The following is a 17,696-nucleotide window of genomic DNA, read 5'->3' on the forward strand; positions in this document are numbered from 1 at the left end:
GTGTGTGTGTGTGCATATATATATATATATATAGAGAGAGAGAGAGAGAGAGAGAGAAACACGCAGGGAGGGATAGAGACCAAGCTGGAAGAGACAAGAGGCAGAGAGGGAGGGTGGGGAGGGAAGAGAGAGTGAGAGAATGCACGCCCGTGAGCACACGAGCAGAGTGCTGAAGTTCAATGCTTATCTTTTCTGGGCTCCTGTAACCACTCTCTGTTTCATTCTTTATAACAAGGCTGTACAGATAAGGATGGGAGTATGTGTCCTCATCATCTCTGAATCGTGTAGAGTAAGACACAGTGACTGATGGGAGTATATAGCATTCTTCAGGTGTGCTGGACCTAAAAAGAGGCTGAGAATCGCTGCCTTATGGGGAAGCCAGGTCCATAAGGACTTGCTGAGCTCTCTGAGGACTTTCAGTGTAGTAAATAGTGGAGAGTACTTGGCAAATCTTGGCCATAGTTTCATCAGCAGAGGAGTTAATGATGTAAAGACACTAAGTTGACCTAATTTAGGCATTAATACAGTCCTTATAAAATATAGTGAGAGCTCTTGGAAAATAGATGAGAGTAGGAAAAACTCAGAGGGGGTGGACCATGAGCTGTGATTTCAACAGAGTAAACAGGGAGGGATGAATGTGGTTTGGCTGATGGAAAAACAGAGGCTGTTTCCTGGCAAAACTCAGAGCCAGAACAGAGTGAGTCCGTGGGCAGCCAAAACACAAACAGTCATTGGAAGAGAGGTAAAAGGGGAAAAGGAGGTAGAAACGGAGCACTTTACAAGTGATGTTCAGAAATTTGCATTTGATGTGGAGATTTTAGGAAGTAGGATGATAGGACCAAAGAGGTCATAAGGAAGATATTTGGAAACAGTATACATAACAGTTTGGATTTAATAAGGACCTGTCAGAGAGAGAAATGGAAGACATTCCAGCAGATCTAGCTTGAGGAAACCAATAGATAAAAGATGCAGAAAAAGGAGAGTCAGTAAGAACCAGAGAAATGCTTCTAGATTAGAAAAATCATGTATTTTCACCGTCAAGTGTAGAAATTGGTTGACTCCTGTTTAATCACTTGGATTTGTAGCATTTTCTGACACAATCACTATTACCTTTGTACTATCCAGACTATGGTTTCGTATCTCAGCTTTTTCAATGTGTGTGTGTGTATGTGTGTGTGTGTGTGTGTGTGTGTTTTAAGAGATTCATAGAAGAAAGGGTAAAATGGGCAGATAAAGTAGTTCTTTAAAAGGAAACTTGTAACTAGCTATGTAGTCCTTTCAAGGTGTTGGAACACCAAGAATCCTTTTGCTTTGGTTTTGGATCCTCTGAAAATCAGCCTCACAAAGCTTTTAATAAACTGGTGTCATTTGGTTGTGAGAATTTTCAAAAGTAGAAAGATGAGCTTCAGCGATTATCAACAGTTTGTCCTTTTCTTGTTTACTGATAGAACTTTAAAAAGTATTGCGTGATAGAATGAAACAAACTACATGATTTTCCGTTACAAGAACTTGTACACCTACTTTTTAAAAATTTGGTAATCATCAAAAACTTAGGATTTTTCAAAAATATTTTATTTATTTATCCATGCAGGGAGCCAATGTGGGACTCGATCCCGGAATTCCAGGATCACGCACTAAGTGGAAGGCAGGAGCTCAACCACTGAGCCACCCAAGCATCCCTGATATTTTTAAATAAAGAGGGCAGAGATATGGAAAGGGGAAAAACTGTTTCCAAAGTGATTTGATATACTTAATGATGTTCATGGTAATAAATAGCTTAAGTTAATTCTAAGCCTTCTTAAAAGAGCCCCTAAAATAGGATATATTTTCAAATCCCTCAAGAGATCATGAATTACAGATCCTGGAATGATACTCTCTAATACTGAAGAAGTTGAACTAATAAATTGGAATTTATAATTTGTCATTGAATTAGCACGTCTCAAAATTACAAGCTTGTTTGACTTTTATGGTATAAAAATATCTGTTCAAGTGGGACTTGCCTGCATTTTGAAGACATTCATTCATTCATTCATTCATTCATACATCCATTCAAGCAATATCTGAATGCCTAGTATGTTCCAGGCCCTCATTTAGGGGCTTGGGATATATTAGAAGTTTGATGTGTTAATAATTCCTACCACATAATTCTCATTGTGAAATCAGTTACAGTTTTCTCTTGCCACAAGGGAGACATTACAGATAAATGAAATTCATAGATAATCTCCAAGCTTATGGAGACTCTAGGTTGGTTCAGCCTATTGTCAGTTAATGGATTGACCAGTTTGTTTCATTTTCTCATACTGGCTTTGTCTTCATACTGACAGGGAAATGACTAAAAGGAAAGCTGCATAAGGAAGGAGGAGGAAATACAAGGGGCTAGTCACTTCCTGAGCAAAAAAGAAATATCAGATAGTAGCATCTACTAATGGCCACTGCTCTAAGTAAATCATTTATACTTTTTCTCTAAAATGGGGTCATCTTACTTGCTAAGTTACTGTTTTTGCTTCACTTTGTAATTTCATATCAATGTTAAGGATTGTGATAGCCATTTTAAAGGTATGTCTTTTTATATCCGACTTAGCTGATTCATGTAAAAATTGCTTTTCCAGTATAAAGCCAGAGGAAGACTGAGAACTGATGTTCTAGGTGCTGAAAAAAAGATGGAAATCTATGTGTAGGACTCGCGGGCTTGAATCGATGCTATGTGCCAGAGCGGTGCTGATGCCTGGTCGTTGGAATGTGTGTGTGTCTGTGCACATGCGTCTCTGTGACTGAAACTTGATGAAGTGACAGTACAGGATGAATGTTCTCAAGTTTTCTTTGCAACTGACAACTTTAAAGCGCTAATAGCAAGAAGTGTGGAGTGGAGAAGTCTGATAAATATCTATAGATTTAGGCTCATCTCCCTTTACCCTTTCTTAATTACATAAATGCATTGTATAGCACACTATGGGTGTAATTTTTTTTTTATGGGTGTAATTTGATAAGATTGTGGGGGAGATGGCTGAGGAGGGAAGTAGATCATTCGGCTTGTTTCTTTGTGATGGATGCCTTTGTGAGATTAGGGTGAAGTTTCTCATTCTGACTTGTGGAGACTGTGCCCACTAGTTGTGAGACACAGTTAGATCTCCTTGGAAAAACGGAGTCTGCAACTCATTTACTTGTAACCTCTTAGTAGCTCTATGTTCTTAGGAAGGTTAAAAATGAAATGAAAAAATATATTTCTCCAACGTAGGCTATGAATGAAAAGAACATGCGTGTGCATTTGTGTATGCATTGTGTACGTGGACCTGTATGCCATCCATTCAGAGTCTAAGGCTCCCTTTTTCACATTTCAACATCTCTGGAATCAGGATCCATATAATTTATGATGTCTTATAATTACTGTTGTCCATTTTTTTCCAAATGTTAACATCTCAGTAATTGTCAAGCATCTTATAATCAGTGGCATCTTAGATTACATGATATGCAGTTTATGTCCAAATATTTATAGGACACTGATCTCAGAGAGATGAGTAGGACATTTCTCTTTTCCCCAAAAAGTAAAGCAAGAGGATTTACTCTGACAGTAACAGTTTAGATCAAGAGAAATCATTTGGTTGTGGACTCCTCTTTCCTTAATAAGTCACACACAAATGCAAAATGCATTGTTTATTACAACCGCTTGTATGATCCCAGGTGATCTAAAAATTAGGATGAAAATTCATTGTATTTAATATAATCTATAAAGCTTATCCTTTAAGACTTGATCACTCTACTGTTAGATTCTGCTCTTTCTAACTTCAGATAATCATGGTTTTGAAAAATGGGTGAAAATCATCATTTCTGCCGTGTGTGTGTGTGTGTGTGTGTGTGTGTATAAGAAGGCTGGTGTGCCTCATCCATTTATGACTCTAACAAAATCTACGATATACAGGACAGTGGATTAAGAAATTCATCAGAGATTTACAGACTTTTTAAGCAATCTTGTAAGCTCAAAATAAGATGACTCTACCCTCACTTTTATGGGTAAGGAAGTGGGGAATATGGAGAAAAAAACACTATACAATGTATAGAAGACATAGACTAGTTCTAGGGTAGGACTGTGATACGTAGGTTTAGATTTGGAAGCCATTTAACAGAGCTTTGTAATAGATGCAGCTAAATATGAATAGATGGAATGAATTTATTATTGGTCAGGGAGTCCAAGGAGAGACAGTAGCATTCATTCTATTGCTGCAATATTTATTGAATGATTATTATATTCCAGGCACAGGGCCTGACCCTTAATAATTCTGTCCAGCCTTGACATTCTATATTTCTGGGCTTCATGACCCTGGGCGTGTTGTTTAACCTATCCGGGGCTGTCTCACCTGTTCAAAAAAAGTGGAGAATGCCTGCCTCCCTTCCCTGAGACTTTAATATGGTTAGGTACCATAAAAATCTGACAGGATTTTTAACACTTAATAATCCCTTAGTTGAAACATTACCATATTTGCCATTGGATCAAGCATTAGGTAGGGAGCTGAAAGGAGGGTGGTTCTGGGAGGACCCATGTAATATGCTGTCAGCATTCTGGGAGTGTTCTTTATAGTTTGGAATTAGGAATTGCTGATGTCATGATCAGTCATATTGTCCTGACAACATCAGAATTTCCTCACTTGCCTTCTCTTCGCTTGGGGAGTATCAATTTGCGACAGGTTTGTCATCTGTTTGCCCCATGTGTTAAGTGTATTAGATAACCCAGAACTAGTCATTCTTAAGGACACTTAGGGTGGGGAATTTTTATAAGCTCTGTATGTAGCCCATTCCAGAACTTTTAACTAAATATTCTGATGTTGGAAAATTTGCCATCATACATACTCAACTGAATATAAATTCATTTCTAATTCTTTATTTTCTCATTTGAACCTTTACATTTGCAATTCAGTGGAGAACGAAAAGCTTTTCAGCATCTCCATTTACTTACAGGGCGTCATTAATTGTCCTATCACCCTCCTGTTCAGGTGAAATAATAGACTTAGTTTAATGGTGATCGTAGCAAAGGAAGAGAAAGGAAACGGTTTCATTCTGTGTTTCTCCTGTGTTTTATATACTTTATTTTTGTTTTGTTTTGTTTTGTTTTGTTTTATATACTTTAAAACCTCATTTATGCTATGGATCCCCGGTTTTAGATGAACATCGGTTAGGTACCCCAGACGTTTAGGAAAAGTCTTAGGATAACCTTTTGTCAGCCTGAGCTTAGAGGCGGGTTTTGTCTGTCCCACGTACGGTTGTTTGCTCTGTACTCTCAAAGATTTCATTCCAGAGTTGATTTTTACTCATGGAAAGGAGATGGTCATTTCAGGTTCAAATTTTGCTTTCTACGAATTTGGGATTTTTTTTTTTTTTTTTTTTGGCTCTAGTTTTCTACAAATTCTGTTGATATCCTTTCCTTTTCTTCCCCAGTAGCAAGAGGCAGATGTGATTGCTCTTTCTGTGGCACAGCAGCCCTTCCCTTGCTCACCTCAGCCCTTTTTCTTGCTCAAATACAGTAGATGATTGTTACTACCATCTCTTTAAGGAAACTAATTTTGAAGATCATCTCATATCTCCCATAATTTGTACATTTTACTCTAATTCATGGACAACTCATTGAATTATCTCAAAGTATTCTGAAAATAAGCCCTTATTTTCCTTTAGGCTTGCTATAGGAATGGAGAATAGCAGCTCCAATACTAGATTTCCACAGTCAAAGAAGATAGAGGATTGAGACATCCATCCAGGTAATTTAGGAAAATACTAATACACAATAAATGAGAAGCAGAGCACTTTGTCCTTGTTTTCCAAATAGTTGACTCTCTTTCATTTTATAGGATTTAATGTAAATTCAATGTAGTATAAAATAACAACAAAAATCTTGAATTTTAAATTCATATAACCCTTTCCCTGTTCCAGATTTTTTTTTTTGAAAAGAATAAGAACTTGTATAGCTATTTTTAATAGAAAAACTTTGGGAAAGAAATTTAACTTACAGAGAACCATGGTTCCAGAAATATGAGTAAGCTTTGAATTTTATTAACTCTTCTATAAGAGCAGGGCAATAACTAATTTATGAACAGATTATATCCAAAAGTTTTTTAGTGTAAATGATTTGCTTCAGATTTGGAGGATGTTTCACCATACAGAGGAATGTCCTAAGTGGTGATTAGGATTTTAGTTGACTTCAAAGCATCTATGAATCCCACAAGGAAACTAATCACTAATATGGTCTACTACTTTCTTTTTTTTTTTTTTTAAGATTTTTATTTATTTATTCATTCATGAGAGACACAGGGAGAGAGAGAGAGAGGCACACACAGGCAGAGGGAGAAGCAGGCTCCATGCAGGGAGCCCGATGTGGGACTCCATCCCGGGTCTCCAGGATCAGGTCCTGGGCCGAAGGCGGCGCCAAACCTCTGAGCCACCCGGGCTGCCCCTGGTCTACTACTTTCAAGGGAAAATACGTTTTCAGTTTTAGTGCAGGTTTCTGGAAGTACCTCCCACCTAATCACCATCCCAGCTTCTAGAAGGTACTTCTTTCTGCATCCCTCCCAACTCCATCATACCAACTATCCCAGAATGTAAGACTGATTAAAGAGATGGGTTCCATCTTAGTAATCATTAGCTAAGAGATTTAGGAGCTAGTATATATATATAGACTATATATCTATACTATTAACTGTATATTCTGTTATTGGAAAGCTTGCCTTCATATTTGGCTGAATGAAAATTCAACATTATGCCATATCCATTTTTAAATGATTTGCCAAGGTCACATAGATGGTAACAGGGGAAGCCAAGATGCATACTTAGTGTTGGGCCCTTAAGTTTTCCCTCGTGGAGTTTGGATTTAACCCATAGCTAAAGACTTATAATAACCAGGGCAGCCCAGGTGGCTCAGCGGTTTAGCGCTGCCTTCAGCCCAGGGCGTGATCCTGGAGACCCAGGATGGAGTCCCACGTTGGGCTCCCTGCGTGGAGCCTGCTTCTCCCTCTGCCTGTGTGTCTCTGCCTCTCTCTCTACCTGTGTCTTTCATGAATAAATAAATATTTTTAAAGAGACTTATAATAACCATCATTAGTGTTATTGGAGGCAGGGGACTTTGGACTCAGAGAGAATGGAGTTCAAACCCCAGTTCCATTATGTATTGGATCTATGGCCTCGGGAAAGTTAGTTAAACCTCCAAGCTTCAGGGGATCCCTGGGTGGCGCAGTGGTTTAGCGCCTGCCTTTGGCCCAGGGTGCGATCCTGGAGACCCGGGATCGAGTCCCACGTCGGGCTCCCGGTGCATGGAGCCTGCTTCTCCCTCTGCCTGTGTCTCCGCCTCTCTCTCTCTCTCTCTGTGACTATCATAAATAGGTAAAAATTAAAAAAAAAAAAAAAAAAAACCTCCAAGCTTCAGGACTTCAGTTTTCTGTTCAGTAAAGTGGGATAAATCTTGTGATTGTGTGTGTGTGTGAGAGAGAGGGGGGCAGGGGAGACAGCATATAGAACATGCTGAGAGAGTGCCTGGAACATAGTAGTCACTCAGTAAATGACAGCTATTATTTATTAGTCCATGCAGAGAAGCAGTAGTAGGGCAATCCTATTCTGTTTGGTTCCCTAGGATAGATTTAAGAATCATCAGATTATTGCTTGTGGTCAGACTCTTCAGAATGCAGCGATGTTTATGTTGTTCTGTATGCACTAGGATTCTAGCTATAGTTTTATTATAGTGGTCTCACTTCTACATACATATGATTTTATGTGTGTCTAGGGAGGCTTTAAGTATAAGAATAAGAATCGTAGATTTTTTAAAAAGCAAAATAGTAAATAATAAAAAATATTGCTGCTACTTTAGAAATTGGGTTCTTTATCAAGCCTATTTTGTACCAGGAAAGAACAGAAATTTAAAGAATCTGCTGACCTCATATTTTTTCTTTTTTCTTTTTTTTCTCTTGCTAGGAGCCAGAGGCTTTGTGAGCTTTTAAACATAGAGGCTCTCAAATGTAAACCGTTTTTTAGTGTGGGCTGCTTAGGCTAACCAGCACTATGTGATTATATTTTATTTATTAAAGAGTGTAATTTGAAATAATGTTCAGTGAATTTTTCCTCGAGTCCTTTCTGTTTTTAATGTGATCCAAATAAAAACAGGTGCCTGAAATGCTGTAGCGATGATAGAGGAATAGAACCTGCGATGGATCTGTTCTTTTGTTGATAGAGGTGTTCTAGTCTTTCTTATCTCGTCGACATCTTCTCTGTCCTTATTTTTTTTCTTCTTTCAAAGCTTAGCTTTCTCACCATACTTTCTTTGTAGTAATTTCATTCAGAGGCTCCTCTCTCTCTCCTGCAGGGCTCAGTAATGTGTGTGTTGGAATGAGGGGGTTCCCTAGCCTTTTGACTTTATGTCATCTGCTCCCTCCAGGGACTTCATCGATTGGCCATGATTGCAGCAGCTGTCACCCCAAATCCACATGCTCTCTCATACAAGCCCCTATCTCAAGTTCTGTTTGTCCTGTCATCTGCATAGTGCTTCTTTATAAATGTTTCTCAAACAAAACATGTATACATCTGAGCTTCCTACGCCCGTGTTATCTATCCTGTATTGATCTTTCCCTCTGGCAGACTCCCGTACCACCTACTTGTCTAGACCACTTGGCCGGTACTTACCACTTAATGCCTTGCATTATTAGTGTAGAGCAGCTCGGGTGCTGTAGGGTTACAAGTACTCACTCACCTAGGAGTTGGAGCGTTATTTATAAGGCTTTGTTGGTGGAGACAGCATTATAGAATTAAAGGAGCACAGGATGAAATCTTTTAACCCTGATCGGGTCTCGATTTTCACACTTGCTTGCTACTTCCTAGCTATGGATAGGTCAGTCAGTCCTAGATTTTTCCCTGTCATCTGTAGATGGAGCCTAATCGCTCTCCCCACTTCATAGGGCTGTTGTTAATGACTTATAAAATGATTTTCAGATTGTTTCTTGGGGCAAATGTCTCCTGAGTTGAGATTCTCAAATTCCAGTTCTGCAAATGCCTGGAGTTTGCAGATCTCGTGTCTTTTAGAGAGATCGCAGGCTCCTGCCTGTACTGATGGCTCCGTCCTTATACCGTCCTCCTTTGCAGACTCCTCCTGCTTTACAGTGCGGTCTCCGCTGCTGCCCACGGTCTTCCCGTTCATATAGAAATGGTTGTGGTCCAACACGTAACTTCTTTAAAGGAAATCGGACAAAAACAAACGTGGGAGAAAAACTTCAGGGCAATGAGACTATTGAAACAGACCTTTTGCCACACTTTTTTTTTTTTTTTTTCCCCATCTCTAAAGGTTAAATCTGTGGCCTGCCAGTCTTAGAAAGCTCTTTTCGGATGTTGTCAATCCCATCTACACCCTTGCTCCTGGGTGTAGATGGAATTGAGGGTCAGCCAGACGTACTGGGCATCCGCTACTTATACTGTACACCCACTTAAATCTACAAACCATCGCTATAAAACCTGGAGAAACAATAACAACAGCTGCCACTTACTGAGTTTGGCACTTCTGTTGGTGTGCTGTATATATTCTTAAGACAATCTGTGAGGAGTCCAGGACTCGGAGAGGTTAACTAACTTGCCCCAAGCCATGTGGCTAGTAAGTGAGAAGCTGAAATGTGGAGCCAGATCTGTTTGGCTCCTTGGATTGTGAAATCCAGATTCACTTAAGCCATCTGAAGAAGGGAGGTGGGGTAAAGTATACACATGGAGGGGCCATTGGAAGCCAAAGCTGCTCCAGGGACTGCTGCTCCCTTCATCATCTCACGGCCAAGTGCTCACCCGCTCCTGGCATCTGCTTTACTCTCTGCTTGCTGCCAGTCAGCTTCCTGTTTACTCATAGTTTCTGCTTCTTCATAACCTTGGCTTGCATATGGTTTTGGCTTTTTGTGGCCTCAACTCTACCCCCTGGCATTGTTGCAGTTTCTGCCCCTTTCCTAACTAGTTCAGCTCTTGGAGTTTTCTGAATCAGATTCCCAAGGGTGAGACTCTGATTGGCTCTGCTTATTTTTTTTTTTTTTTTCTCTAAACCAAACCATGTCATGGGTCACTTGGCCTGTCTCCGGATTGGCTGCTTTTGGGTCACATTCCCATAACTTTACCCACCAACTGAGCTGGAGGTGCAGGGTGTTGTAGGACTACCTGGACAGCAGAGTCTCCGTTTCCCTTTCAGGAGAAGGAGTATTTTACAGGACAGATTCCAAAGCCCTAATTCTTCCCATGATAACTTGCAGTTTCTCTGGAATGTTTCCTTGCTTTGTCTGTCTTAAAACAAATTTGTTTCAAAGGTCAATAAACTTTCCCAGACGAATCTCACTAGGATCTATCCCTGTAATCGTTTACAACCAACCACTTGTGAATATCTATAACTGATTATATATACACACATGATTTCACATTTCTGTTATTTCTCTTAGGTTGGAACCGTTTGGACTTTAGTGACTTCATTACATTTTATAGTCTTTGAGGCTGTCTTTGCCTTTCTTTATACTGCTTTGTGTAAGAGCATAGTATACCTACCTAAGCCTGAAACTTTTGAATCCTGGATGGTAGACATTGTCTTTAAAAATATATGCCTTGTGTTTTCTGCTTGTATGTCATTCATCATTGTAGGACGCTACATATTTTTTTGATCTTTAGATATCCTTTTTATTCTTAAAAAGTCTTTTTAATATTATTTATATTTAATAAGAATATGAATGTATTCTTAGTATACTCAGTATAAAGTATTTTTAGTATATTTTAGTATTCTAATTTAAATTTTATTATCACTTGAAATTTTCCCTTATTCCTGTACAGCTGTTGCAGGGTATCAAATCAAGTCTTAGTATTCTAGAATAGCACAACATCAAAAGTATTATGAACTTAGAGGAGAGCTGTAGAACAATTAATCTGTGCTGTTCCTTGTGGTTTAGATTGTAGTTTCCTAAGGGACCAGTCTTGACCACTGAGGTTGTACCTGGAATTTTTTCCACAGATGATAGGTCTGAACTGCTGGGGCATTAATTTCTCAGGAAAAGGTACCTATAGCTTGAACAGTTCTACTTAACACCTTGTATTTTTATACTTGTGGTTGATAACTTGTAGTAAAGCGCCCTAGTGACAGCAGATAGCAAAGTGGCAGCCGAAACAATTGTAAATCCATGGACTGGTAGCAAATAGTTGTAGCATATATATAATATCAGCATGCAACTGAATGTTAGTTGGACTGTTTATTTAAATCACTTTAAAAGACAGATATGTTTCTGCGAATTTTATTCCAGCCAGTTCTTAACTTGTCCACGGTGTACCTAGTACCGTGCCTAGAATAAGTTCCTTTGCTGCTGCTGCTTTTTGCTTTCAATGGAAAGAATTAGGAATTAGTATATTTTGTGTATATTTTGCTGTTTTTAAATAGGTGAAACTTGCTAGTTTTCATCACTTTTGCTGGAGAATGTTGGGAGCATTTTGGAATATGGAGGTGACTCACTTAGTCACAAGCAGGTTATCGGAGATGAACATTCTCCGTTCTTTGCTGCTGGAAAAACCTTTGAATAGATACAGCTTTTTAAGTTTACTATTATTATTATTTTTTTTAGTGATCTCTACACCCAACATGGGGCTCAAACTCCCAACCCTGAGATCAAATAGCCACAGCTTCCCTGGAAGACCCTAGGGGACACTTTGTTTTCCTTATGGCAGCTGGAGGTGGAGTGTCTTCACTTCTGAGAGGAGTTAGGGTTTTTCCTGATCAGGGCAGATGGCTGTCTCCAAGGTGTCAGAGGCCGGGCCGGGGGCGGGGGGCCGGGGGCCGGGGGCCGGGGGCCGGGGGGAGAGCTGCTGTGATTGTCCCCGTAGTACAGCTGGGCAGGCCAGCGTGAGGGTTGGCAGGTCTGCCTCAGTGGCCCCCCGGGGCCGTGGGCTCTGCCTGTGGGACTTGCCGTGGAGCCTTCTGCGAGGTTCTAGGCTTCGTACAGCAGCTTGAAAGTGACCAAGAAAAGGGGGCATCTGGAGGCGCCCTCCGTAGTTTCAACTGGGGAACAAAGGAGGCTGCTTCCTCCCTTTGTCCCCTTTTGGCGTTTCTGTGCGCCTTCGGCAGAACACATTGGGTGGCATCGAACAATTCCCAGAGGCGGCCTGCACCCCTGCAGCGTGGGGGGGTTACCAGCCCACCCATGGCCGCCGAGGGGCCCGCTCTTGGAGTCTGAAGCGAGGCTGGCCAACTCCGGCCCGGCAGCCGACTCAGAACTTTCCCGAGTGCTCGCCCCGGGGAGCTGGGGCGCGTGGGCCCCGCTTCCCGAGGTTAAAGTGTCAGCGTCGTGGTGGGGGAAGGTGGGCTCCCGAGGTCTGCCGGGAGCTGCTCCGTGGGCCGGTAGTCGGGGCGGGGGCGGGGGCGCTCCGGGGGGCCCTGGCCGTGGCCTGCGGGGCGCGCGGGGCGGGGCGCGGGGCTGCGGCGCCCGGGGGCGGGCGGGGAGGGAGGCGCGGGCGGGCCTGGGCGCGGCGCGGCGCGGCGCGGGGCGGGGCGGGGCGGGGCGGGGGGGCGCGGGGAGGCGGGGGGCGCGGGGCGGGGCGGGGCGCTCTCGGGGCGGGGCGGGGCGCGGCCGCCTCCCCGCCCCCCCGCCCGCCTCCCCGCCCCCCCGCCCGCCTCCCTCCCCGGCCGGCGCGCTCTCGGGGCGGTGGTTGCGGCCGCGGGAGGAGGGACGCGGCGGCGCTGCTCGTCGGCGGCGAGCTCCCGTCCATGGCACGCAGGGCGGCGGCCGCCCGAGCTGCCCTCCCGCCGCCCGCCGCCGCGCCGCGCTCGTAGGCGAGTCCCGAGGCCGAGGGCGGAGGAGGAGCGGCCGAGCTGCAGCCCCCGCCGGCCGCCGCCGCGCGGCGAGAGGGAGTTCCCCGAGTTCCTGCGCCCTCCCCCTCCGGCGAGGCTGCCCCGCGCCCGCCGCCCGCCGCCGCCGCCGCCGCCGCCGCCGCGATGATCTTCCCCAGCAGCAGCGGGAACCCCGGGGGCAGCAGCAGCTGCAGGACGCCCTACCGCAAGCAGGTGAGGCGGCCGCCCGGCCCGACGCCGCGGCCCCGGGGCGCAGGCTGGGCGGCGACCTTGCTCGGGGGCGGCGGCCCGCGGGGACGGCCGGGCGGGGAGCGCGGCGGGGGAGCGCGGGGGAGCGCGGGGGAGCCCGGGGGAGCCCGGGGGAGCGCGGGGGAGCCCGGTGCCCGCCGGCCGCGCGGGGCGGGACGCGGGGGGGGGTGCGCGGGGGCTGCCGCAGCCCCGCAACAAGTTTGGGGTCCCCCCCCCGAAACCTTTGTGTGCAGACGATGCGATCGCCGGCTGCGCTCGACCTGGACCGACCTGCCCGCCGCTCCGCGCACCCGGAAGACCCGCCGTGCCGGGCCGCGCACCCCCCCCCCCCGCATATATATTAAGGGAGGGAGGGAGGGAGGGAGGCAGACGAAACAGGAACTTCTGTCACTTTCTCAAGGTTTTCAGTTTTCAGAAGCACAGGGAAGCCCTTTGACATCCTAGTTGCACAGCGACCTGGAGAAGCCTGAGTCATACGCGTGCCTTTCCCTATTTCAATGCCGTTTCATACATTTTTTAGCAGATTGAACTCCAAAGGCACTTTGGTGTTGAGAGCGAAATCCCCTGCCGGGAGAAGGAGCGGAGCTGGGAGCCTGTAGTTTCGGCCTTTTGTTTTGTTTTGTTTTGTTTTTTTCATCTTTGTTTTTAAAAGAAGGTTACTGAAGCCATGTTGTGATAAATCTCGCAGAGCCCTTCAGCAGCAGCAGCAGCAACAGGACCTGGCTCCAAATTATGTAAAAAATGTGCAGGTCTGTTTGGAAAAGGTTAAACTGATTTAGAGGTCAGCGGCAAGATGCTTGTTGAGAAAACAAAAACACGATCGCAGATATTTTTCTTCCACGGCAGATCCCTTGTCTGCATCCTTAGCCACGGAGACAAATCAATTAAGTTATTATCCCAATAATGATACAAGCGGACTCTGTCCTTCGATGCAGACCGTAGCTCTGTTAGGATCGTGACAGATGACAGTGATGCCCGGTGGCTTTCCCAAAGACGTTCACAGGCTTATTGATTATATTTACTCCTTTTTGTTCTCAAAGTCATTTGATGGGGGGGGGGGGTATGTCTTAGCATAAGCATATCTGAGAGTAGGGCTAATTTGGTCAAACAGTGACAGTGTCAGAAAGTATTGTTTTCTGGCCCTTGGTTCTTTTACTCGTTAGCTTTCCCTTGAAAAGGCAGTAAACACATCCTGGTCTGTGTGCCCTTGCTGGCCAAGTCAGTGCAACTTTTAGCTGGCTTAAGTAAAAAAGCTCTTTTTTTTTTTTTTCCTTTTTCCCATGGGGGGAAAAATCTGCGTTTCTGGCTTGTCTGCTAAAATTGTCTAGATTTTAAACCAGGCATCTCTAAACTCACTTCCTATGGCCTCATTTAAAATAAATGCCCTCGGATCCAACACACTTACATCAACTTCATCAGTGATGCCAATTTACAATAAATATTCTTCTCCTGAACCCTCCTCTTCCACCCACCTCTCTCTACCTGAAAAGATGGCTAATTATGTAAAGGCCTTGTGTATTCATTTATTTGTTGTCAAAACCCGGCGGGGTGTTAGCTCTGAAATGGGGAAAAGGCTCTGAGGGCGAGGCCCTTTTGCTGTGAGGGGCTGGAGGTTTTGTGTGTGGAGGGGGACAGCCTGCTGGTCTGGAGCACGCTGATAAGATGCTCTTCTTTTCACTGGGCTCTCCTTAGATTCAGAGACTAAAAGGGCTGACTGAATCAGAAAAACAAACAGACTTTCTTTTTTCTATAGGCAAAGAAAGAAATGAATGTGTAGGCATTATACTGACACAAGACCCCGGGTACCAGTGGTATTTGAGTCAAAGGCTTCTTTTGTTAGTATTTAGCCATTCACTGGGAAAGCACACTTCCAGCGTGGGGACCTGGTTACCATGAGTGACTTTGTGATCTCATCCTGGCTTAGTCTGAACGGGAAGTCTAATTAATGCTTTCTAGAAGACTTTGTGATACTAAGCTTGCACCTTTCGGTTCATATTAATTTGCTCATTTTGATGAAAGAATAGGTAAACTTTAGGTGTATAATGTGATTTGATTTTAATCTACAAATCTATAAGCCGCTCTTAGAGCTGATTGCAGATAATTTGCTTGAAGGAAAAACTGAGTGTGAGGAATACCTAAAAGTCACCTTTGGAGGAAGGAGATTCCTGTTTTTTTACGGATATGTATTCCTAGTAGCTAACCGTCACTGAGCGCCTTACTTACTGCCTACTGGTCCATGTTCTAAGTGCTTTAGATGGATTAACTAATTTTAGTCATCTGGACAGTCCTGTGAGACAGGTGATAAGATCTCCTTTCCTTTTGAGAAAACTAGACCTAGGTGAAGTCACTTGCCCAGTCTGTACAACCCAAAGTGCGGAGCTGGGATTTGGACCCTGGGAGTTAAGCTCTTAAAACTATCACAGTTGCAGCTAGCTGCCTACTTACATGCATATCTCAACGGAAACTCGTTCGGACCTCATCCGCATCACTGCCCATTGTCTTTCTCTTCTCCAAAGTCTAGTCTAGGGATTCCTCTACCTTCTGAGGAGTTTGTTTTTGTTTTCGTTTTGTTTTGTTTTTTGTGAAGGGAAAGGGTGGAGGTTGTGAGATTGGAAGTGAAGGTGAAATAAATGGATGATACGGATGATGGGTTCGTGATATTTGAAAGCCAAAGTATTACTTCAGTAGATGATTGTAGACTCTTTTTTTTTTTTTTTTTTTAAGACTTTGTGTTTTACACGCATAAGAGTCAGCCAGTTGCAGTTAAAGCAGAGGTAGGTGGTGCCTGGCCCCCTCCTGCCCCTGCACAACGTATGTCCAGGGCATCAAAGAGCACTGATCTCTGGCATCATCTCGGATAAACAGGATTTTCCTGCATCACAGGCCTGTGAGCACATTAGAAATACACCTGCTTGGCTCAGGTCAAAGTGAGACACTTTTGAGTGAGGTGATAACCCAGTAGGTAGTATCTAGACAAAGATTGTTTGTTCAAGCCTCAGTGGAGAAGTATGTGCATCCTATTATTGTTGACCGTGACTTTCAAATGCATGGTACTCCTTAAGCATAAACCGGGTCTGAGTGTGTGAAAACGCCCCTCCAACCGAAACAGAAACCATTTATCAGGACTTCTGTAGTTATCAACATATTTTATTGTGTTTCAAAAGAAGAAAAATGCTTTAAGTACAGAAAACAAATATTTCCATTTTTCTTTGAATTCTTTTATTAGCCTCTTTTTTCCATGCTTTCTGACGTCCATTTTAGAACTGCTTTCTCTGGGCACTTGACTCAGTTATGTCATATAATTTGGTTTTTACAAATTGTGGCATGTAGCAATTCCTTTCTTGCTCTATGCCCTAGTGGTTTGCAGTGGGGCCTTTTCTGGTAGAGGAGTGAATGCAAGAATTTTCGGGGGTGTGTGTGTGTGTGTGCGCGTGCGCCTGTGTCTGCCTTTTTCTTTACAAATGATATTGCCAGCTAATAGCTGTACTTGTTAAATGTTGCTAACTTTTGATGAGTGAAGTACTTATCTCCCCAGTTTAAGTAGATTTACATAGTTTGCTGCTTTCTTAAAGATTAACTGGGTGTAGCTGCACGTGAAGAATCCCACAGTGATTCAGTGTTTGGCCTTGTTGGAGGATGACATACAAAGCTGTTGATTAATCCTCTTCAAGCACTTTCTGTTCACAGCAATCGATGTGTAGTAGATTGGGTTTTGTTAAGTTTGAAGATTAAAGTTGTGCCTAGAAATATTTAAATGAACACTGTGAGCTACTCCCAATTTGTTGTTTTTAGATGAAGGTAAGCATACTCAGGCCACAGAGACTGGGAGTTTAGGGGAGGTAACAGAAAACTAAATTGGTCTGCATAAGTAAGGTCATATTGTTTTTTTTGTTTTGTTTTGTTTTTTGTTTTTTGTTTTTACATGAAGCTATCTCAGTGTGTTGGTAAGTGAGTAGTGTTTATGAATTAAGGAACGGTACTTTAAATATGTAGCCGTGGCCACTTGAAAAGTATAGAATTCCCCATCTGTGATCACCCCCTTTTTCTTGCTGGGTAACCCTTTTGGCAACTCACTCCATTTTCTGTAGTGCACTTCAGGTTTTGAGCACATTTCTAGTTTTTGTTCTTTCTTCCTTTTTGAGGCTGCTGTCAGCTGGGCTCACCCCATATTGGCCAGTCCTTTCCAAGCCCGTTCTTGGTGGTGGGGCCAGGGGCCGGGGGAATCCGTTCTGCCCAGGTTTCTGAGAACGTATCTCTAAAGCAGTCCACCAAAAATAAGTATTTAAAGACACATGGATGATATTCCCTCCCAACCTCAAGTATATTTCATCTTCACAACATCCATATAAAGGAGAGAAGGGTCAGGAACTTTGAAGCCGCGAATTTAAATGGCCTAGTTGGTGAAAGCTAGGTCTCTGACATCAAGGGTTGGGTCTGCTACCAGGAAAAAGAGAAGGAAGAGCAGCTAAGAACAGCTGGAGCTTCGCTACACTTCCCTTTACTTGGCCTCCCGAAGACATGTGGCACACAGAGCGTCCCAGATTGCAGCTTTGGGAAGCGTAGCTCGGTAATTTATTAGTGTTTTTTGTTTGTTTCATAAAGGCCTTTACTCTAGGGTTGTCAGGTAACATGCAGGATG

General features: G+C 43.6%; 1 protein-coding gene across 15 annotated transcripts in view; it reads left to right on the plus strand.

The window, feature by feature from the left end:
• The window catches only part of RBMS1 (RNA binding motif single stranded interacting protein 1), a 214,022-nt gene that overhangs the window by 69,820 nt on the left and 126,506 nt on the right, over window positions 1–17,696 (plus strand). For 2 of the 15 annotated variants that reach the window (XM_072811155.1, XM_072811158.1), the window contains exon 1: window positions 12,865–13,021. The exons of 6 other annotated variants lie outside the window; for them this stretch is intronic. In XM_072811155.1, coding sequence (XP_072667256.1) covers window positions 12,953–13,021 — 69 coding nt within the window. In that variant the 5' untranslated portion in view covers window positions 12,865–12,952. Of the gene's footprint in view, window positions 1–4,607; window positions 4,680–5,661; window positions 5,745–12,794; window positions 13,022–17,696 lie in introns of those variants that run through there. 7 more of the 15 variants (XM_072811160.1, XM_072811161.1, XM_072811162.1 and 4 more) reach the window with 7 other exon arrangements.

The sequence above is a fragment of the Canis lupus genome, chromosome 34, assembly GCF_048164855.1.
Source record: "Canis lupus baileyi chromosome 34, mCanLup2.hap1, whole genome shotgun sequence".
Lineage (NCBI taxonomy): Eukaryota > Metazoa > Chordata > Mammalia > Carnivora > Canidae > Canis > Canis lupus.